The sequence below is a fragment of the Choloepus didactylus genome, chromosome 4 (genome assembly GCF_015220235.1).
Source record: "Choloepus didactylus isolate mChoDid1 chromosome 4, mChoDid1.pri, whole genome shotgun sequence".
NCBI lineage: Eukaryota > Metazoa > Chordata > Mammalia > Pilosa > Megalonychidae > Choloepus > Choloepus didactylus.
Window position 1 is genome coordinate 113,094,824 of NC_051310.1, and position 23,027 is coordinate 113,117,850.

The 23,027-nt window shown below is 36.4% G+C and overlaps 1 protein-coding gene across 16 annotated transcripts in view; it reads left to right on the forward strand.

The window, feature by feature from the left end:
- Window positions 1-23,027, forward strand: part of DENND4A (DENN domain containing 4A) — a 200,677-nt gene that overhangs the window by 45,765 nt on the left and 131,885 nt on the right. For 8 of the 16 annotated variants that reach the window (XM_037833639.1, XM_037833638.1, XM_037833646.1 and 5 more), the window contains 3 exons: window positions 4,316-4,448; window positions 5,154-5,483; window positions 18,740-18,989. In XM_037833639.1, coding sequence (XP_037689567.1) covers window positions 5,173-5,483; window positions 18,740-18,989 — 561 coding nt within the window. In that variant the 5' untranslated portion in view covers window positions 4,316-4,448; window positions 5,154-5,172. Of the gene's footprint in view, window positions 1-4,315; window positions 4,449-5,153; window positions 5,484-18,739; window positions 18,990-23,027 lie in introns of those variants that run through there. The other 8 variants (XM_037833644.1, XM_037833643.1, XM_037833640.1 and 5 more) reach the window with 5 other exon arrangements.

The window sequence follows — 23,027 nt, forward strand, 5'->3', positions numbered from 1 at the left end:
ATTTTACAGTAATGGAAATAACTGAAGTTGTGGAACTGTGACCCATGACATTCTTTGAAATTTATTCTCTGAATACTTATTGAATCATATTTTGAAAGTTATCACTCTTATGTATATATGCTAGAGTTCACAATAAAATGCATTAAAAATAAATAAAAATTTAAAAATTTAAAAAAATTGAAACAGTCAGTGGTTTATGATCGTAGTACTATTGTTTGTTCTAGTTTGCTAATGCTGCCAGAATGTAAAACACCAGAGATGGATTGGCTTTTATAAAAGGGGGTTTATTTGGTTACACAGTTAGAGTCTAAAGGCCATGAAGTGTCCAAGGTAACACATCAGCGATTGGGTACCTTAACTGGAGAATGGCCAATGGTGTCCAGAAAACCTCTGTTAGCTGGGAAGGTACATGGCTGGCGTCTGCTCCAAAGTTCTGGTTTCAAAATGGCTTTCTTCCAGGACGTTCCTCTGTAGGTTGCAGTTCCTCACAAATGTCACTCTTAGTTGCTCTTGGGGTGTTTGTCCTCTCTTAGCTTCTCCGGAACAAGAGTCTGCTTTCAACGGCAGTCTTCAAACTGTCTCTCATCTGCAGCTACTCTCTCGGCTTCTGTTCATTCTTCAAAGTGTCCCTCTTGGCTGTAGCAAGCTCACTCCTTCTGCTGAGCTTATATAGTGCTCCAGTAAACTAACCAAGACCCACGCTGAATGGGCGGGGCCACACCTCCACGGAAACTATCCAATCAGAGTCATCACCCACAGTTGGGTAGGGCGCATCTCCATGGAAACACTCAAAGAATTATGGTCTAAATCAACACTGATGCCTCTGCCCACACAAGATTACGTCAAAGTTAATGGTGTTTGGGGGGATATAATACATTCAGACCAGCGCATTGTTACTTTAGCTTGAGTAGAGTTTATTTCAGGATTTTATATTACTGTGATTATTTGAGGAACTGTTGGATCAAATGCTGGTTTTTTCTGGCCCCCAGTTTCCAAAAATGAATTTAAAGAAATTTAGCTGCTAATTGTCATAGGTAGTTTTGCTCTGACATACCACTCTAAAGGCCAGGTTTTGTGTTTGACCCAGGAATATTTCACTCAAATGCTTTTTCCAAGTAATTTATGGTGGCTCTTGCCAACCTAAGGCATATTTATCTGAATATATATTTAGTATCTTCCATAAGAATTGCAAATTTCACATGCCAATGGAATTAATGGAATTGTAGGAAGTCCTTATTAATTATTCAATTCTATTGTAGAGATTTCTATATTCTTTATTTGCCTTGTAATTTTTAACACTGCCCCCTAGCTTCTAAATTTCAAACTTGGTTTAAAAACAAGTGATTTAAAATAAAAAGTAGAGGTACATTTTCAGTATTATAGACTATTCCTGAATGAATTAAAGAGCATTTAAATATTTCAGGAAGTCATTTATAATATTGTCAGCTCAGCTCTATTGCTAGCATTATATATACTTTGTCAATTGTGCCTTAAAATGTTTTGCCTACTTTTCCAATGCCTCCCACCCCCACGAAAAAATGGGGGGAAAACAAGGTAAGGAACTGGAGTGGTACATAATTTGCTTTTCTGTCAATAAATGAAAGAGGATTTTATCACCACCTTAAAATTGATTGTCCTTTTCCTATATTTATTGATGAAGAACAATAACTTGCTCCCTTTTAGTACTTGTTTACTGAATTCAATTGTAAATGAGATCAAATTATTAAAATTTGTGAACCAAGAAGATCTAATGAAAAGGAATTTTCATGTAATTTTCTCCCCAAAATGTTTATTAGTATAGTAGCTATTTATTTCCAATAGCTAAGATGGTAGCTTTCAAAAGAACTTATTTTAAAAAAAGAGAATTTATTATGTATCTTTATGGATATATACACATGATAGTACTATATCTGTCCTCTTTCCCTTCTTTCTGTATAGCAGGACATAAAGCTGTATTGTATGCAATAGTGACAATATGCTGTAGTTTAAATAACATGAAGTTACTAAGAAGTGGAGGATATTTTGATGTCTTCTTTATGATAAAAAGAAAGGCAGTTTTTTTTAAACTTGTATTCATAACATTGTATAATATGCTCTACCAAAGTAATTTTTAAGGCTTCTGTCTATAAATAAAGTTTATAATTTAAAATTCATATATACATATAAGCACATAAAAACATACAATGTTTGTTTATGTAACTTTGGATCCAGTAATCCTACTTCAATAAATTTATCCTGAAGAAGTAATGAGATGTAGTCAGAGGTTTATGTTCAAGGTTATTAACTGTAGCATTTCAAAAAATGTTAGTAAAATAAGTAGAAGTAATAAACTATCAACAAACAATAAGGGAATTGTTAAATCAATAATGATACTTCCATAACATTATTTTCAAAGGCTCTTTAATGAAATAGAGAAAAAAGTTGAATACAAAAGCTCATTTATTATTCTGCTAATTTTTATTTTGATTAGCTGGTCAACTGGGTAAAACTGCTTTTGTGGAGCACCTGTTAGATGCAGTCAGTTGAGAGTGACTTTTTAGCATTTAACAGTCTTCTCTGGAGAACAAGCTATTATTACTTTCTCTTTCAATCTAGGAGGCATTCCTGAGAAGTATAAGCTTTTTATTCCTTCCAGAAACTTTATGTGTGAGGGAATTGTTGAATGTACCTCTATGTGTTTCAATAAATAAAATAAACAGGAACATATGATCGTTGTTTAGGCTAGCTTTGTAAGTACATTGTGGGAGTATTTACAAAGTATATTCGAGCATTAAATACAGATTCCAAGAAATATGGTATGAATTCTTAAAATTGAGTGGATTCAGGAATTATACAAATGGGGGTAATTGTATTATAAAAAAGTATACTACATGGTATTTCTTTCCCCTCAGGTATTTTGTAGTCCACATGGGAAGATCATTAACTTTATTTTAAACTAGCTTTTCTAAAGCATGCTCTAAAGGTTTTTTTCTAGTTAAGGGGGAAAATATAGTACAGTGTTCAAGTAGACTTTGGAAATCTGGTTTAAATAAAGTTAATCAAGTATTTGTATCAAAGGACTGCTGAGGTTTTAATTATTAATATTTTAATATTTAATATTTATATGTATATTAGAAATATCCAGAAGAGGCATGTAGTAATGTATCTATGAATGTTTACAAAAACTGCTACAAATTCTGGTACCAACTACAAAGACTGCAGTAACTCGGTTCAGTTCAATTCTGACTCTTACCTCCCTAGGACAGATTCCATAGGTTAAGGATAATCCTTTACAAGATTGTCCTAGGCACCAGTTGCACCTTTGGGGGCCCAGGCCACTGGCACTTCTGACCAACTGGTTACAAATTTAGGGGTTCCCACCACCCCTGCAGGGTCAATAATTAGCTAGAAAGACTGAATAGAACTCACTGAAAGCACTATACTTATAGATTATAGTTTCATTATAGTGAAAAGATACAAAGAAGCCAAAAGAAGAGACACATAGTGGGAAGTCTGGGAGGGTCTCTAAAGTAAGCTTGTGTTCTTTCATGTGGAGTCAGGACATGTCACCTTTCCAGCACAATAATGTCATTATCAATCATGGAAGCTCACCAGGGCTTCCAGTGCCTTGAGTTTGTATGGAGATTCATTACATAGGCATGATTGGTGGAATCATTGCATACATTGTTGAAATCAATCTCCAGCACCCCTCCCCTTCCAGAAGGTCGGGGAGGCTGATATGACCTGGCTCAAAGTCTCAACACCCCCTAATCACATGGTTGGTCTAAGACTGCAAGTGTCTTTCTTAGCACATGATCTGTCAGGTGTCCTCCAGGGCCCAGCATGAATAACAAAAGAAGCTTCTACAATGGGAAATTCCAAAGATTCAGAGATTTACCTCTCCAGGAACTAGGGGCAAAGACCAGCCAAGTTTTTTTTTCTAATTATACTACGATAGCTAATTTAATTTTGTATATGGAATCCTTCCTTTACATTTATTGAAACTAAGTATAACATAAAACACACATTGGCAAATGCTGTTTTAGATTAAATTTATTAACAGTGGTAATGATTGTACTGTGGGGAGTGTTTCTCCTAGTTAAAGTAAGAAATAAAGCTTAACTGATATTGGCAATTAAAGGAGATTTTGCCATTAAAGCATTTGCAGATACATGTTGGACTCTACCTTATACATTAGTTTTTTCTTTGTATTTGTTATAAACATATGCTACTCTTATAATCTCTACTTTACTTTTCTTATTTGATGGTCTTCTGTTTTTTAACTCTGCTTAACTTTTCTGGTGTATTTTTCCTTGTATGTTTTTTGTTACTTTAGAATAGAAGCTTATCTTCAACTGGGGCTGTATCTGGAAAACCTTGTTGCCTGGGTTGAAGGTATATCTTCAGGAGCTGTTTTGCATTTGCTTGCCCAGGGATATCACTGGCCTGAGAATACGTTAATTTCTCAGGTTGGTACTTCCTGGGACCCTGTAGGTGGCCTAAATTCAAACCCCAAAACCTAGTGCAAGTAGACCTATTTTTATGAATTCTCAGAGGAGACTCGCTCCGAACACAGGACCCAGATTGAGGCAAACTTATTGTCTTCCTGTGCCAGTGAATGGATTTTTGAAATCCACTCTTTAACTGGCAGTGTAGTCTTCTGAAGCTCTTGACTTTATACAGGTGCCTTAGTCCAATTCCCAGTCTTCTGGGGTCTCAAAGCCTTGTCTCCTATCCTAGAATACCACTTAAAATGCAAACCCCTTGATTACTGGGAGAGCGGTTAACTCCCTTCACCCAGTATCAGCATATACACTCTATTCTGGCTTTTGGTTTCCTCAGTGTTTTTGGGCCCTGATAATTTCCCTTACTTTCTTACAAGTTACCCTGTTTACTCAAAAGGATGTTTTTGATTGTCTACCAAGGTAATCTAGGCTTTCCTATTGCCAGAATTAAAATTCATGCATTGCTTTTTTAATCAGAAAATAATTGCTAAAGATACTCTTATTTTTACAATACATGCTTTTAAAATATGGAAGTAAAATGGATAAAGCTAGTTAAGTTTATTAGGGAAGAAGTGCTCTTTTGTTGTTTTTTGTTCTTATTTGCACATAAACCACTTATATTTATTTGATTTATTATAAGAGAATACTGGTCTTTTCCTTTCCTTTCAGATGTAACCTGTAATAGAAGATGATTGAAGACAAGGGGCCTCGTGTTGCTGACTACTTTGTTGTAGCAGGATTAACTGATGTTTCAAAGCCTCTTGAGGAAGAAATTCACTTCAATGATGCCTATCATAAAGTCGCTAAACCAAAAGAACCTATTACAGATGTTTCAGTTATTATTAAATCTCTTGGAGAGGAAGTGCCACGAGATTATATATGCATTGATGTGACCCCGTCTGGATTGTCAGCTGATCTCAATAATGGAAGTCTTGTGGGGCCACAGATTTACCTTTGCTATAGAAGAGGAAGAGATAAGCCTCCACTTACAGATCTGGGGTAAGTACTTTTTGAAAGAATGGATAGTCATTGATCCAAATAATAGTCCTTGTAGATTTTGAAGTTAACTGTTCAGTTGGTTCATTAATAGAAATATGGCAGCTTCAGAAAAATAGACAAGTTTATATTTAGAATCCTGTATTTCCTTCCTGTGTTCTTTATATGTTTTCGTTGTCTCTTTGTGCTATAGGTTCTCAGCACTCTCATCTTGTCTGGGTTTCTTTCTGTTAGTGGTAGAGAAAAGAGTTTGAAAAACATTTACAGAAAATTAATGTATTATCAAATACTATTCAGAAAATTTCAAGTTATTTTAAAAGTACCAGAAAAGGATGACATTTAAGCACAAATCATAAGGATTATTATAGATGGGTGCTTAATTCTGTGTACACCAAGTAAGGGTCTTGAAGTAAGTTAGTGCTTTTCTTGGAGAATTGTATTGAACTTGGGTTTTTTTTTATGTAACAACTTTGAGATATAATTCACATACCATAAGATTTACCATTTAAAGTGCACCTTTCGGTGGTTTTTACTATATTTACAGAGTTGTGCAACCATCACCATAATCAATTTTAGGACATTTTCATCACCCATAACCTTTCAATAGTCACTCCCCATTTCCCCCAAACCTCTTCAGCCCTAGGGAACCACCAGTCTACTTCTGCCTCTAAGGATTTGTCTTCTTTGGACATTTGGAATCATGTAATATGTGGTCTTTTATGACTGGCTTCTTTCACTAAGCATAATGTTTTCAAGATTCATCCATAGTCAGTAGTTTATTCTTTACATGGCTGATATTATGATATCATATAATATACCACATTTTGTTTATCTATTCATCCCTGGTTGACGGACATTTTGGTTGCTTCCACTTTTTGGCTCTTATGAATAATGTTGCAGTGAACATTTGTGTACAAGTTTTTCTGTGGGCTTATGTTCTCATTTCTCTTGTTATTACCTAGGAGTGTAATTGCTAGGTTATATGGTAACTCTGTTTTTAACCTTTTGAGGAACTGCCAGACTGTTTTCAATAGCAGCTATATCATTTTACATTCCCACCAGCAGTGTAAGAGGTTTCCAGTTTCTGGTATTAGGTCATTTTGATTATAGCCATTCTAGTAGGTATGAAGTGGTATCTCACTGTGATTTTGATTGGTATTCACCTGATGGTTAACAATGTTTAACATCTTTTCATGTGCTTATTGGCCATTTGTATATCTTTTTTGGAAAAATGTTTATTTAGATCCTTTACCCATTTTTTAATAGGGTTATTTGTCTTCTTTAACTTTTGAGCTGTAAGAATTCTTTAGATATTCTGAATACAAGTCTTTTATCCGACATATGATTTGCAAATGTTTTCTCCCATTATGTGTGTTCTTGTTTCCTTTTCTCTATGGTATCCTTTGAAGCACAAAAGCTTTAAATTTCGATAAAGTTCAGTTTATCTGTTTTTTCTTTTGTTACTGTGCTTTCGATGTGTATCTAGGTGGTTTTGCCTAATCCAAGGTCAGGAAGATTTACAGTGAGTTTTTGTCCAAAAGTTTTATAGTTTTAGCTTTTAGAATTAGGTCTTTGATACATTTTTAAATTTTTGTATATGATATGAGGGAGGAAGTCCAACTTCATTTTTGTCTGTGTGGATATCCAGTTGTCTCAGCACCGTTTGTTGAGAAGATCAGTTTTTACCATTGAATGGTCTTGGCACCCTTTTAAAAGATCAGTTGACTGTAATGTAAGGGTTTATTTCTGTACTCTCAATTTGTTGATTGTATTCCATTGATCTATATGTTTAGTCTTATGCCAGAACTACTCTTCTTGTCAGTTTTTGCAAAGACTAGGATTCTTTTAAAGGAAGAATGTGTGTATGTGTGTATATATATATATGGATATATATATCTATATATATGGATATATATATATGGATCAAAAGAGCAACAAAATTTAAACAGTATAAAAATAAGATTCCCAGTGAAAAACTGAAGGAAAAAACCCAAAGGAAGGCTAGGAGTTGCTCTAGTAACATCTTCAAAATATATGAAGTGTTGATTAGGAATGAGTATTAGCCTGTTTGTTTCTGTTGCTCTGCTGCAAAAGGAGGTGAGCTTACTTAACAATATTTTGGTTAAATATAAGAAAGATACCAATCCCTGTACTTATGTCACCAGATTGGGCTCTAAGAGTTCTGTCTCCTAATATATTGTTAGAAAGTGGGTAGTCATGTTTGAAAGGAGATAGGATGAATTGGAAGAGTGCCTAAATTTTTTTATACTTTTTTTTCTGTCATTTAACATTTGATATCAGAAAGTTTTATTAACCAATTGGTCTTAATTCTGTTAATTTCATGTGTTAATTGCAGTAATTTAAAAATAGTTTCAGAATAGTTATTATGTTGTGGCATAGAAAGTTTAAATATTTAATAAATGGCTGTTAGATCTTACGCTCTTCAAAAAATGGGATGAATTGCCCATGACCACACGTGGATTCCTGACTACTTAACATTGGACATCATCAGAATTTATGTATCGACTGTGTTTATATCCCTTAACTTTTTTTTTATTAAATTCAGTTTTATTGAAATACATTCACACACCATACAATCCTCCATGATATACAATCCACTGTCTGCAGTATGATAACATAGTTATGCGTTCATCACCACAATCCATCTCTAAACATTTTCCTTACATCAGAAAGAACCAGAACAAGAATAAAAAATAAAAGTGAAAAAAAAAAACACCCAAATCATCCCCCCATCCCACCCCATTTGTCCTTTAGTTTTTATCCCCATTCCTCCACTCATCCATACACTAGATAAAGGGGGTGTGATCTACAAGGTCTTCACAATCACACTGTCACCCCTTGTAATCTACATTATTATATAATTGTCTTCAGGAGTCCAGACTGCTGGGTTGGAGTTTGGTAGTTTCAGGTATTTACTTCTAGCTATTCCAATACATTAAAGCCTAAGAGGTGTTATCTATATAGTGCATAAGAATGTCCACCAGAATGACCTCTCGACTCCATTTGGAATCTCTCAGCTACTGAAACTATTTCGTCTCATTTTGCATCCCCCTTTTGGTCAAGAAGATACTCTCAGTCCCACGATGCCAGGTCCAGATTCATCCCCGGGAGTCATACTCTGTGTTGCCAGGGAGATTTACACCCCCTGGGAGTCGGGTCCCATGTAGGGGGGAGGGCAGCGAGTTCACTTGTCGAGATGGCTCAGTTAGAGAGAGAGAGAGGGCCACATCTGAGCAACAAAGAGGTACTCGGGGAGACTCTTAGGCACCATTACATACAACTTTAGACTCTCCTTTGTGGTAATGAGCTTCATAAGGGCAAGTCCCATGCTCGAGGGCTCAGCACATCAAACCGCCAGTCCCAGTGTTTGTGACAACATCAACACCACTCCAGGTGAGGATGTCCAACACATCCGCACCTTCCCCCAGATCCTCGGTGCTGGGGAGGGGGAGGCTGTAAATATATTTTTTATTATCTGCCCAAATTACTCTGGAATGTGTCATATATCCCTTAACTTTTAAGGATTGGAGATGATAAATGGTGTTTTGTTATTGTTATTCTTCACTTTTAAGGATTGGAGATGATAAATGGTGTTTTGTTGTTGTTATTCTTAACTTTTAAGGATTGGAGATGATAAATGGTGATTTGTTGTTGTTCTTTGTGTTATATTTTTGTTTTCTTGTTTTTAATTGAACATCTATGTGCTCAGTGCTATTTTTTTTTTATATATATATTTTTAATTGAGATTGTTCACATACCATACAATTATCCAAAGATCCAAAGTATACAATCAGTTGTTCATGGTACCATCATACAGCTATGCATCCATCACCACAATTAATATTTTTTTCAATTTTTAGAACATTTTCATTACTCCAGAAAAGAAATAAAGGCAAAAAAAGGAAACTCAAATCCTCCCATACCCCTAATCACCCATCCTCCATTATTGATTCATAGTTTTGGTATAGTGCATTTGTTACTGTTGATGAAGGAATGATAAAATACTACTAACTATAGTATATAGTTTGCAAAACGTATATATTTTTTCCTATATGCTACTCTATTATTAACTTCTAGTTATAGAAGCTTTATACATTTGTTCTAGCTCATGAGAGAGATTTCTAATATTTGTATAGTTAATCATGGACATTGTCTATCACAAGGTTCACTGTTTTATACATTCCCATCATTTTTTTAAATTAATTTATTTATTTTTATCTTCATTTTATTGAGATATATTCACATACCACGCAGTCATACAAAACAAATCACACTTTCGATTGTTCACAGTACCATTACATAGTTGTACATTCATCACCTAAATCAATCCCTGACACCTTCATTAGCACACACACAAAAATAACAAGAATAATAATTAGAGTGAAAAAGCAATTGAAGTAAAAAAGAACACTGGGTACCTTTGTCTGTTTGTTTCCTTCCCCTATTTTTCTACTCATCCATCCATAAACTAGACAAAGTGGAGTGTGGTCCTTACGGCTTTCCCAATCCCATTGTCACCCCTCATAAGCTACATTTTTATACAACTGTCTTCAAGATTCATGGGTTCTGGGTTGTAGTTTGATAGTTTCAGGTATCCACCACCACCTACCCCAATTCTTTAGAACCTGAAAAGGGTTGTCTAAAGTGTGCATAACAGTGCCCACCAGAGTGACCTCTCGGCTCCTTTTGGAATCTCTCTACCACTGAAGCTTATTTCATTTCCTTTCACATCCCCCTTTTGGTCAAGAAGATGTTCTCCGTCCCACGATGCCAGGTCTGCATTTCTCCCCGGGAGTCATATTCCACGTTGCCAGGGAGATTCACTCCCCTGGATGTCAGATCCCACGTAGGGGGGAGGGCAGTGATTTCACCTTTCAAGTTGGCTTAGCTAGAGAGAGAGGGCCACATCTGAGCAACAAACAGGCATTCGGGAGGAGGCTCTTAGGCACAATTCTAGGGAGGCCTAGCCTCTCCTTTGCAGCAACCATCTTCCCAAGGGTAAAACCTATGGTAGAGGGCTCAACCCATCAAACCACCAGTCCCCTATATCTGTGGTCATGTTAGCAACCATCGAGGTGGGGTAGGCAAATACCCCTGCATTCTCCACAGGCTCCTCAAGGGGGCACTACATCTTTTTTTCATTGTTTTTTTTTTTTTTTTAACTTTCCCTTCTTTTTTAAATCAACTGTATGAAAAAAAAGTTAAAAAGAAAACAAACATACAATAAAAGAACATTTCAAAGAGACCATAACAAGGAAGTAAGAAAAAGACAACTAACCTAAGATAACTGCTTAACTTCCAGCATGTTCCTACTTTACCCCAAGAAAGTTACCTAATATAGCAACATTTCTGTGAACTTGTTCCTACTATATCCATCAGAAATTAACAGACCATAGTCATTCCTGGGCATCCCCAGAACTTTAAATAGCTTATCTGTTCTTCTTGGATTATTGTTCCCCCTTCCTTAATTGCTCTCTATTGCTAGTTCCCCTACATTCTACATTATAAACCATTTGTTTTACATTTTTCAAAGTTCACATTACTGGTAGCATATAATATTTCTCTTTTTGTGCCTGGCTTATTTCGCTCAGCATTATGTCTTCAAGGTTCATCCATGTTGTCATATGTTTCACCAGATCGTTCCTTCTTACTGCCGCGTAGTATTCCATCATCTGTTGAAGGACATTTGGGTTGTTTCCATCTCTTGGCAATTGTGAGTAATGCTGCTATGAACATTGGCGTGCAGATATCTGTTCGTGTCACTGCTTTCCGATCTTCCGGGTATATACCGAGAAGTGCAATCGCTGGATCGAATGGTAACTCTATATCTAGTTTTCTGAGGAAGTGCCAGACTGACTTCCAGAGTGGCTGAACCATTATACAGTCCCACCAACAATGAATAAGAGTTCCAATTTCTCCACATCCCCTCCAGCATTTGTAGTTTCCTGTTTGTTTAATGGCAGCCATTCTAATCGGTGTTAGATGGTATCTCATTGTGGTCTTAATTTGCATCTCTCTAATAGCTAGTGAAGCTGAACGTTTTTTCATGTGTTTCTTGGCCATTTGTATTTCCTCTTCAGAGAACTTTCTTTTCATATCTTTTGCCCATTTTATAATTGGGCTGTCTGTACTATTGTCATTGAGTTGTAGGATTTCTTTATATATGCAAGATATCAGTCTTTTGTCAGGTACATGGTTTCCAAAAATTTTTTCCCATTGAGTTGGCTGCCTCTTTACCTTTTTGACAAATTCCTTTGAGGTGCAGAAACTTCTAAGCTTGAGGAGTTCCCATTTATCTATTTTCTCTTTCATTGCTTGTGCTTTCGGTGTAAAGTCTAGGAAGTGGCCGCCTAATACAAGGTCTTGAAGATGTTTTCCTACATTATCTTCTAGGAGTTTTATGGTAGTTTCTTTTATATTGAGATCTTTGGTCCATTTTGAGTTAATTTTTGTGTAGGCTGTGAGGTAGGGGTCCTCTTTCATTCTTTTGGATATGGATATCCAACTCTCCCAGCCCCATTTGTTGAAAAGACCATTATGACTCAGTTCAGTGACTTTGGGGGCCTTATCAAAGATCAGTCAGCCATAGATCTGAGGGTCTATCTCTGAATTCTCAATTCGATTCCATTAATCTATATGTCTATCTTTGTGCCAGTACCATGCTGTTTTGGCAACTGTGGCTTTATAATAAGCTTCAAAGTCAGGAAGTGTAAGTCCTCCCACTTCATTTTTCTTTTTTAGAGTGTCTTTAGCAATTCGAGGCATCTACCCTTTCCAAATAAATTTGATAACTAGCTTTTCCAAGTCTGCAAAGTAGGTTGTTGGAATTTTGATTGGGATTGCATTGAATCTGTAGATGAGTTTGGGTAGAATTGACATCTTAATGACATTTAGTCTTCCTATCCATGAACATGGAATATTTTTCCATCTTTTAAGGTCCCCTTCTATTTCTTTTAGTAGAGTTACGTAGTTTTCTTTGTATAGGTCTTTTACATCTTTGGTTAAGTTTATTCCTAGGTACTTGATTTTTTTAGTTGCTATTGAAAATGATATCTTTTTCTTGAGTGTCTCTTCAGTTTGTTCATTTCTAACATATAGAAACATTACTGACTTATGTGCATTAACCTTGTATCCCGCTACTTTGCTAAATTTGTTTATTAGCTCTAGTAGCTGTATCGTCGATTTCTCAGGGTTTTCTCGATATAAGATCATATCATCTGCAAACAATGACAGTTTTACTTCTTCTTTTCCAATTTGGATGCCTTTTATTTCTTTGTCTTGCCGGATTGCCCTGGCTAGCACTTCCAGCGCAATGTTGAATAACAGTGGTGACAGCGGGCATCCTTGTCTTGTCCCTGATCTTAGCGGGAAGGCTTTCAGTCTCTCACCATTGAGTACTATGCTGGCTGTGGGTTTTTCATATATGCTCTTTATCATGTTGAGGAAGTTTCCTTCAATTCCTACCTTTTGAAGTGTTTTTATCAAAAAGGGATGTTGGATTTTGTCAAATGCTTTTTCAGCATCTATTGAGATGATCAATTGATTTTTCCCTTTTGACTTGTTAATGTGTTGTAATACATTGATTGATTTTCTTATGTTGAACCATCCTGGCATGCCTGGAATGAACCCCACTTGGTCATGGTGTGTGATTTTTTTAATGTGTCTTTGGATTCGATTTGCAAGTATTTCGTTGAGGATTTTTGCATCTATATTCATTAGGGAGATTGGCCGGTAGTTTTCCTTTTTTGTAGCATCTTTGCCTGGTTTTGGTATTAGATTGATGTTAGCTTCATAAAATGAGTTAGGTAGTGTTCCCTTTTCTTCAATGTTTTGAAAGAGTTTGAGTAAGATTGGAGTCAGTTCTTTCTGGAAAGTTTGGTAGAATTCCCCTGTGAAGCCATCTGGCCCTGGGCATTTATTTGTGGGAAGATTTTTGATGACTGATTGGATCTCTTTGCTTGTGATGGGTTGGTTGAGGTCTTCTATTTCTTCTCTGGTCAGTCTAGGTTGTTCATATGTTTCCAGGAAATTGTTCATTTCCTCTACATTATCCAGTTTGTTGCCATACAGTTGTTCATAGTATCCTCTTATAATTTTTTTAATTTCTTCAGGATCTGCAGTTATGTCACCTTTTTCATTCATTATTTTGTTTATATGGGTCTTCTCTCTTTTTGATTTTGTCAGTCTAGCTAGGGGCTTGTCAATCTTGTTGATCTTCTCAAAGAACCAACTTTTGGTGATATTTATCCTCTCTATTGTTTTTTTGTTCTCTATGTCATTTATTTCTGCTTTAATCCTTGTGATTTCTTTTCTTCTACTTGGTTTAGGATTGGTTTGCTGTTCATTTTCTAGCTTCTTCAGTTGATCCATTAGTTCTTTGATTTTGGCTCTTTCTTCCTTTTTAATATATGCATTTAGTGCTATAAATTTCCCCCTCAGCACTGCTTTTGCTTCATCCCATAGGTTTTGGTATGTTGTGTTCTCATTTTCATTCGTCTCTATATATTTAGCAATTTCTCTTGCTATTTCTTCGTTAACCCACTGATTGTTTAGGAGTGTGTTGTTTAACCTCCAGGTATTTGTGAATTTTCTAAGTCTCTGATGGTTATTGACTTCTAATCGTATTCCATTGTGGTCAGAGAATGTGCTTTGAATAATTTCAATCTTTTTAAATTTATTGAGGCTTGTTTTATGTCCCAGCATATGATCTATTCTGGAGAAAGTTCCATGAGCACTAGAAAAGTATGTGTATCCTGGTGATTTGGGATGTAATGTCCTGTATATGTCTGTTAAATCTAATTCATTTATCAGATTGTTTAGGTTTTCAGTTTCCTTATTGGTCTTCTGTCTGGTTGATCTATCTATAGGAGAGAGTGATGTGTTGAAGTCTCCCATAATTATTGTGGAAACATCAATTGCTTCCTTTAGTTTTGCCAGTGTTTCTCTCATGTATTTTGTGGCACCTTGATTGGGTGCATAGACATTTACGATTGTTATTTCTTCTTGTTGAATTGCCCCTTTTGTTAGTATGTAGTAGCCTTCTTTGTGTCTCAAAACATCCCTGCATTTAAAGTCTATTTTATCTGAGATTAATATTGCTACACCTGCTTTCTTTTGGCTGTAGCTTGCATGAAATATTTTTTTCCATCCTTTCACTTTCAGTTTCTTTGTGTCCCTGTGTCTAAGATGAGTCTCTTGTATGCAACATATTGATGGTTCATTTTTTTTTGATCCATTCTGCGAATCTATATCTTTTAATTGGGGAGTTTAATCCATTTACATTCAATGTTATAACCGTGAAGGCATTTCTTGAATCAGCCATCTTATCCTTTGGTTTATGTTTGTTATATTTTTCCCCTCTCTCTATTAATATCCTTCATTGTACCCATACCGAATCTCTTAAGTACTGAACCTTTCTCTAAGTCTCTCTGTCCTTTCTTTGTTTCTCTGTCTGTAGGGCTCCCTTTAGTATCTCCCGTAGGGCAGGTCTCTTGTTAGCAAATTCTCTCAGCATTTGTTTGTCTGTGAAAAATTTAAGCTCTCCCTCAAATTTGAAGGAGAGCTTGGCTGGATAAAGTATTCTTGGTTGGAAATTTTTCTCACTCAGAATTTTAAATATATCATGCCACTGCCTTCTCGCCTCTATGGTGTCTGCTGAGTAGTCACTACTTAGTCTTATGCTGTTTCCTTTGTATGTGGTGAATTGCTTTTCTCTTGCTGCTTTCAGAATTTACTCCTTCTCTTCCGTGTTTGACAGTGTGATCAGAATATGCCTCAGAGTGGGTTTATTTGGATTTATTCTATTTGGAGTTCGCTGAGCATTTATGATTTGTTCATTTATGTTGTTTAGAAGATTTGAGAAGTTTTCCCCAACAATTTCTTTGAATACTCTTCCTAGACCTTTACCCTTTTCTTCCCCTTGTGGAACACCAATGAGTCTTATATTCGGACGTTTCATATTATCTATCATATCCCTGAGGTCCATTTCGATTTTTTCAATTTTTTCCCCATTCTTTCTTTTATGCTTTCATTTTCCATTCTGTCATCTTCGAGGTCACTGATTCGTTGTTCAACTTCCTCTAGTCTTGTACTATGAATGTCCAGAATCTTTTTAATTTGGTCAACAGTTTCTTTAATTTCCATAAGATCATCCATTTTCTTATTTAGTCTTGCAAAGTCTTCTTTATGCTCTTCTAGGGTCTTCTTGATCTCCTTTGTGTCCCGTACTATGGTCTCATTGTTCATCTTTAGTTCTTTGAGTAGCTGCTCTAGGTGCTGTGTCTCTTCTGGTCTTTTGATTTGGGTGCTTGGGCTTGGGTTATCCATATCGTCTGGTTTTTTCATATGCTTTATAATTTTCTGTTGTTTTTGGCCTCTTGGCATTTGCTGAACTTGATAGGGTTCTTTTAGGATTTGTAGACCAATTGAAGTCCTTATCTCTAATTTATGAGATCTACAGCTTCGTGGAGTACACTTTCTCTAACTAACCAGCAGGTGGCGTCCACGAGCCACCTGTTCTCCACAAGCCAGTTCTCCCCTGCTTAGCCTTTTTGGTGAGTGGGGGAGTGAGTCTTGTGGGGTCCAGTTGGTGTACCAAGCTTGCGTGTGTAGTTGGTGTTGCCTGCCCTGTATATGGGGCGTGTTTCTGGGCAGTCAGGGAGAGGGGGTGGCTCTAACAATCAAATCTCCCTGGTGATCCTAGAGTTTTAAAGCTGCTGCAATAGTCTAATCCTTCAGTTCAGTCCTGCCACAGTTTGTCTCTGCCACTGACCCACAAATCCTTGGTATTGGCGTATGGCTCCTGAGACTTGCAAGTGGGCCCCTCTTCCAGGTTGTGCACCCTGGGTCCTCTGTTGAGGGATGTCTGTGCTATGTCACAGGTGAGTGCCGTCCCCCCAGGGCAGTTCTGGGCTGCTGGGCTGTGTAGGGAGGCTCCCAGTCTGCTGAAATGATGGCTGAATGGGGCTTTGTTAATTCACACTGCTCCACCTTCCCAACTCTGGGACAATCAGGTGAGGTTGCAGGGAAGGCTAATGTCCATGCCCAGTTTTGTGGTGTGTGCCTGTTATTTGAAGCGCTTCCGTCACACTGGGTTGTGTGGGGCAGCTCTGGGCTATGGGGCTGGCGATGGGCAGGAGTGTTTCCTGTCCACCAGGATGATGGCTGTGAGCAGACACCCCCCTTTTCTTGGGAAGTTGTGGTGTTTAGTGAATTTTCTCAGCCACTGGATTATTGCCTTTTGTCTCAGAGCTCTCTTAGTTCTGCTCTTGTCTCGACCTGCCCAAATTGCAAGTCTTTGAACCTTTCTGTATTGGGCTTCTTAGAGTAATTGTTTTAGAAAAAGAAAAAAGGATTAAAAAAAAAAGGGGCCCTCCTCAGAGATCTAATGGGTTATTGAAATGCTAAGAGACAAAGCAATTAGGGCCATTAAGGAAAGGTCCACAGGGCAGAGAGATCAGCTTTTCTTCGGGATTTGCATATGCGCCTCAGGGCCTAAGCTCTGCCCTTCCCCTTTCTATGTTCACCAGAACTCCAAAAATCCTCCGCTTTTATTTTGGAGTTTTTCGTGTTGTTTTTTTTCTCTCTGCCTGTCTCGTCTCTGCTGGGCTGGCTGCTCTCAGATTCTCTGGTGTCTGGTCTCAGTCTATCTATGGTTGGAGTTTGGATCAGTAGAATGAGTTTCTGATAAGGGCTGCCACTGCAGTTCCCTTCTCCTTCCCGGAGCTGACAGCCCCTCCTCCCACGGGACTGAGCCTGGCAGGGAGGGGCGCGGGTCCCCTGGCCGCAAAAACTTACAGATTTCGCTGATCTCAGCAGTTCCACGTTTTCATGAGTGTTGTATGAATTATGCCCAAAGTCAGATTGCTCTGTGGTGTCCAGTCCACGCAGTTCCTGGCTTTCTACCTACTTTCCTGGAGTAGTAACTAAAACATACGGCTCACCAGTCCGCCATCTTGCCCCGCCTCCCTCAGTGCTATTTTGGAGACCTTACTTACATTCGCATCTAATCCCCTCAAGACCCTTTGAGTTAGATTTTTAAATTTTATAGCTGAATAGTAAAAGGCTCATAACAGTCTTAAAGTAATACAGCTAATAATGGGTAGGAGAAATTTAAATTCAGATACGTCTAATTTTTTGTGTGTTGCAGTACCCCTTTTGTAAGGTTAAAAAAGAAACATAGAAAACAGTATCAAAAGAGAGAGGAGTAAGCAATTAAACTAACATTAGTGTAAATATAGTTGCTATGAGTAAGCCTCAAATTTAGCTCTGAATTTTCAAAGTAAAATGTTGAGAGGACTTTTTTTTTTTAATTTGCTGATAGCTAGGACAAAATGAAAAATTCAGAATTACACTAGAAAGAAAGAATTTCACCAATCCCTAGTATTAAATGTTATTTATACAATGTGACTTTTTATAAGGGAATATTGATTGATGTTGAGGACATTCACTGTTGCAACTATTTTTATAGCAAATACAGAATCACATTTAATATAGTAGAGGTTTAAAAAATAAAAATCTTTCTAGGGCCCAGGACTGAGCGTTAAAATACAAATCAGTGAATTCTGTGACAGAATTAACTAACATTGCTCAAGCATGACACTTGGTGTCTTGAAGTGTTTTAAGTACTGTATAGTATTTAAAAGACTTAAGAAATAGATTCCTGCCTGCCCTTTATTAAAAGCTTGTGTGTTTTACGCAGACTTTTGATTAAAGATAGATTTGAGGTTATATTCTCTTTTAGAAGCCTCAAATTATTTCTTGAAGTTTAAGGAAAGTATTCAAGGTAAAAGTGTCCAAGCAACTTCTATACTGTCTGGGCAAAGAATCTCTTCTATACTCTCTAGGCAAAGAATCTTGTGTAAAATTTTAACTTTGGAAAAAAATGCAAAGTTTCTTTTTCATAGAAAGATGCTTGGTTTCAGGGGCAAAAAGAAATTAATAATTCTATTAAACAGAGCATTGAAAGAAGTGGCTTTGCATCTAATTGTTGCCATTCCATGATTTATGTCAACAAGCACATAGGTTAATCTGAATTTGTCCTTAATGTTATTTTGCTAGACAGTTATCCTTTAATTTCATACAGGACTGTGCAATGCAAATTTACAGTAAAATTGGAATATTTTTATTATACTTCTACATTTAAGGATCAGTTCATGCTGCCAGAGAATGCTACCTTTCATATTTGAGTATGCTTTGTGTATTTGTGTGTTTATTTCTTTTAACTCATTTTTTTTTAGGGTTTTATATGACTGGAAGGAAAGATTGAAACAGGGCTGTGAAATTATTCAGAATACTCCCTATGGGCGCCCGGCAAATATTAGCGGCAGTACCTCATCACAAAGAATTTATGTCACTTACCGAAGAGCCTCTGAAAACATAACTCAAAATACACTGGCTGTCACAGACATATGTATCATTATACCCAGTAAAGGAGAAAATCCACCACACACATTCTGCAAAGTTGACAAGAATCTCAATAACAGTATGGTAAGTGACTCTTCTGCACTGATAAAATTAGCCACTGATGAAAAGAACACAATTTTAAATAAATCTGAAAAACAGCATAGCGCAATTACTGAATTGAAAAATATATTTTTAAAGATGTTAGATTTTTTTTTTTCAGTAAAGTACTGTTGTACTTTAAAAGGAGCTGTGGAAAATGCTTTCTTTATGTTAATTAAAAAAATAACTTTTTTTCCCTTACTTCAAAAGCAATATACTTGTCAAGGCTAACACCTCCACTTGTACACTAAATTCCGTACCGTACAGTAACCTATATGAGGACATGGCTTTGGCAATTCTCCCTTCCTTTTTGTGACTCATCTGCTTTCCCCTCTCTATTGGATTATTTTCTCCTGCATGCATAGCATGTTGCAGTATTTCCCACCTTTACAAAACTTCTTGATCCCACATCTTCCTCTACCTACTGCCCAATTTCATTGTTCTCGTTTACAGCAAAACTTCTCAAAAGAGCAGACCATATTCTGTCCCTTCCTCACTTTAACTCTTTTCAGTCATGCTTTTGTCTCCATCATTCCACCAAAATTGCTCTTGTTGTGGAATCACATGGCCAATTCTTAGTCTTAAGTTTTCAGCAGGTTTTGACATAGATAATCACTTCTTCCTTTTTGAAACACTGGCAGAAGGAAAGGATGAATTCTCTTTCTGTGTACTCTCTTGCTTTTTCCTCCTACCTCAGCAGCCATTCTATCTCCTGCCTTTGCTAATTCCTTCTCATATCCCTAACCTGTATACAAGGGAGTGCGCTAGGGTTCAGCCCTCAAACCATTTATCTTTACAGCTAAACCCACCCCTTGGTGATCTAATCATTTAAATACTAGCTTTATGTGGACGACTCCTAAATGTATGTGTCTAACCCAGACCTCTCTTATATGCAGCTGCCAGTTCGACTTCCTGTCTTGGATATCTTTTCAAATAGTTCAGCAATTTTAACATGTCTGTTCTAGTTTCCTGGCTGCTAAAACAAGTACCATACAATGGGTTGGCTTAACATTGGGAATTTATTAGCTCATGGTTTCAGGGGCTAGAAGGCTTGCTTCCCCCCAGGGTCAGTGTCTTCTGTCTGCCCAGCAATCTTCAGAGGTTCCCTTGGCTTTTGTGTCTTATATGGCAATGCACGTGGTGGCATCTTCTCATTTCTCTTCCAGGTTCCGTTGGCTTCCAACTTCTGGCTGCTCCCTATGGCCCCTCTCTCTCTCTGTGGACTTCTCTATAAGACCTCTGGTAATAGGATTAAGACCCTTCCTGATTCAGTTAGGCCATACCTCAACTGAAGTAACCTCATCAAGAGGCCTATTTACAATGGTTTCACATCTACAGGAATGGTGTAAGATTAAGAACATGTGTTTCTGTGATACATAATGCCACCACAGTGTCCAAAACTGAACTCCTGATGTTCCCATCCAAACCTGCTTCTCCCTATAATCTTCCTCATCTAGTAAACTGAAATTCCATCCTTCTAGTTACTCAGACTTTAAAAACTTGATTTTTCTTCTACTTCTCATCCAATTCTAATTTAAATCTTGTTGACTATAACTTCAAGGCATAGCTTGAATTTGACCACTAATCAACCCCACTATTGCCACTACTCTGGTCCAAGCCATAATCATCTCTTTAACGGTATTATTGGAATGGTCACTTAATTTGGGTCAGGAAAACTTTTTTTATGAAGGGACAGATAATAAATTGTTTGCCAAGCCACATACAGTGTCTATCACATATTCTGTTTCTGTTTGTGTTTTTTTTTAAACAATTCTTTAAAAATGTAAAAACCACTGTTAGCTCGGATGTACAAAAACAGGCCTTCAGCCAAATATAGGCCATAGTTTGCCCATGCTTTGTCTGTCTGATCACTTCTGCTTCCACTTTTGCCCCTTACAACCCATTCTTCACATAGCAACAAGAGTGATCCTTTTAAAAATGTAAATCAGACCATAGTACTCCTCTGCCTAAAATTTGTAGTGATTTCCCATATATCTCTTAGTAAAAACCATATTTTCCAGTGGTCTTAAGGCCATGTATGATATGTCATCATCTTTATCTTTGTCCTTTTATTATGGTTTTAAATTACAAAAGAAATGTGTACTCAAAAAAAAAAAAAATTGGGGAGGGGGCCCAAATTGTAGATCTATGAATTAAAAAATCCTGTTTTGCCACAAGTAGCAATGAACAGTTAGGCTTGTGTCCTTCCACACCTTTATGTGTTCACCTATCTAGAGTAAATATATTATTGATAAATATATCCTTTACCTTAAAAAATTGGAAATTGCTGTATATTCTGATATAAGCTTTTTTTTCACTATACATCTTTATCAATTCATATAACTCTGTTTTTTTAATGGTTGCATAGTATTTCAGAAAATACAGATTTAGAGTGATGAATACAAAAGACAAACGTGAAATGATGAATACAAGTTACTTTCAGTTTTCCCATTACTAATAATTATGTTTTGATGAACCCTGTGCATTTTTTGTGTCTCTAAAAGAATAAATAATTTTAAGTACAATTGATTGGTCCATGAATACCCTGTATATTTTGAAAAGTGTTGACAGATTGCTCTCTAAAAAGGTTGTAGCAGTTAATAGTTATGGCAGCCATAGTGTAAAAATATGCCCATTCCCAGTTTCCACACCTCCCCAACATTAGTTATTAGCAATTCTTTTTAAATTATTGACAATCTGATAAGCAAGGATTTGCATTTCTTTGATAATTATGGAGGTTGAGAATCTTTCAACATGCATAACAGTGTTTGAATGACTGAATATTACGTATTAAATGGATGTGCCACAATTCTGTTTTCTACTGTAAAACAATTAGATTAATTCTAATTTTTTTCATATTACAAGCAAAACTGTTAGGAACATTCTTTTAGCTAAGCATGTCCATAGAATAAGTTACATTTCTTTAGCCCTATGTGCTATTCACTATTCTAAGCATTTCACATTTATTAACTCAGTTAATTCTCAGAACCACACTGAGGTAGAAAAGCAAATTTGAGAGTTAAAGAGGTTATCACTTGCTGCAGGTCATACTTACAATAGGTAGTTGAACCAAGATGCAAACCGAGAACTCAACAACTGAACTCTTAAACACTGTAATACACTGTTTAATTATTTCCTTATACTATGTAATAGAATTTCTGGGTCAAAACATATATTTACTTTAAAGAGTTTTATACAGAAATTTTTAAACAATTTTTATTCCTATTGATAAAATATTAAAGTGTTGATTTTTTTCACAACCTTGTCAACAGATGGGATTTTAATCACACATTTTCAAATTTGATTTCTTAATAATGTTAGAACAGACATGTGCATTGTCCTGTTATAACTTTATACATTAACACTTCTCTGAGATCTAGAAGATTTTATACACATCTCACTATTTTCATGGGAAGTTGTTTTTCCGAACTCTAGTTTATCCTTTCTTCTCATAACCTAGAAACATGAGAAATATGAGAAACATTGAAGGTTTAGATAAAATTAAAAGAGGAAGAACTGGGATGTATTGATAAATGTGGTTAGACACAATGCAAATTTTGGAACTACAATATGTTTTCACCCTCTCAGTAAGCTAGCGGCAATAAATCTGTATTGTACAGTAGTTAAGATCAATATAGCTTGGTGGTTTAGAGCACAGACTCTGGAGCTAGACGTTGGACACTAATCCTGTCTTTGACATTTGCTGGCTATGTGACCTTGGTCAAGTAACTTAACCTCCCAGTGCCTCCGTTTCATTATTGTGAAATGAAAATAGCATCTACCCTTATAAGTTATTGTTACGATTAAATGAATTTAGAACTGTCTCAGTATATATAATCACATTATAAGTGCTGTATAAACATTAGCTATTATTATTCTTTTAGTTAAATTGATTTTGCTTAATCAGTCCCTTTTTTGCGTAGTTAATGACTGGGAAGAACTCGTTTTAATTCATTTTTATCTAGTGCTTAAGCTCCTAAGTTTCGTTTGTTTTGTTTTTAAGAAACAGTATGGAATAAAAAT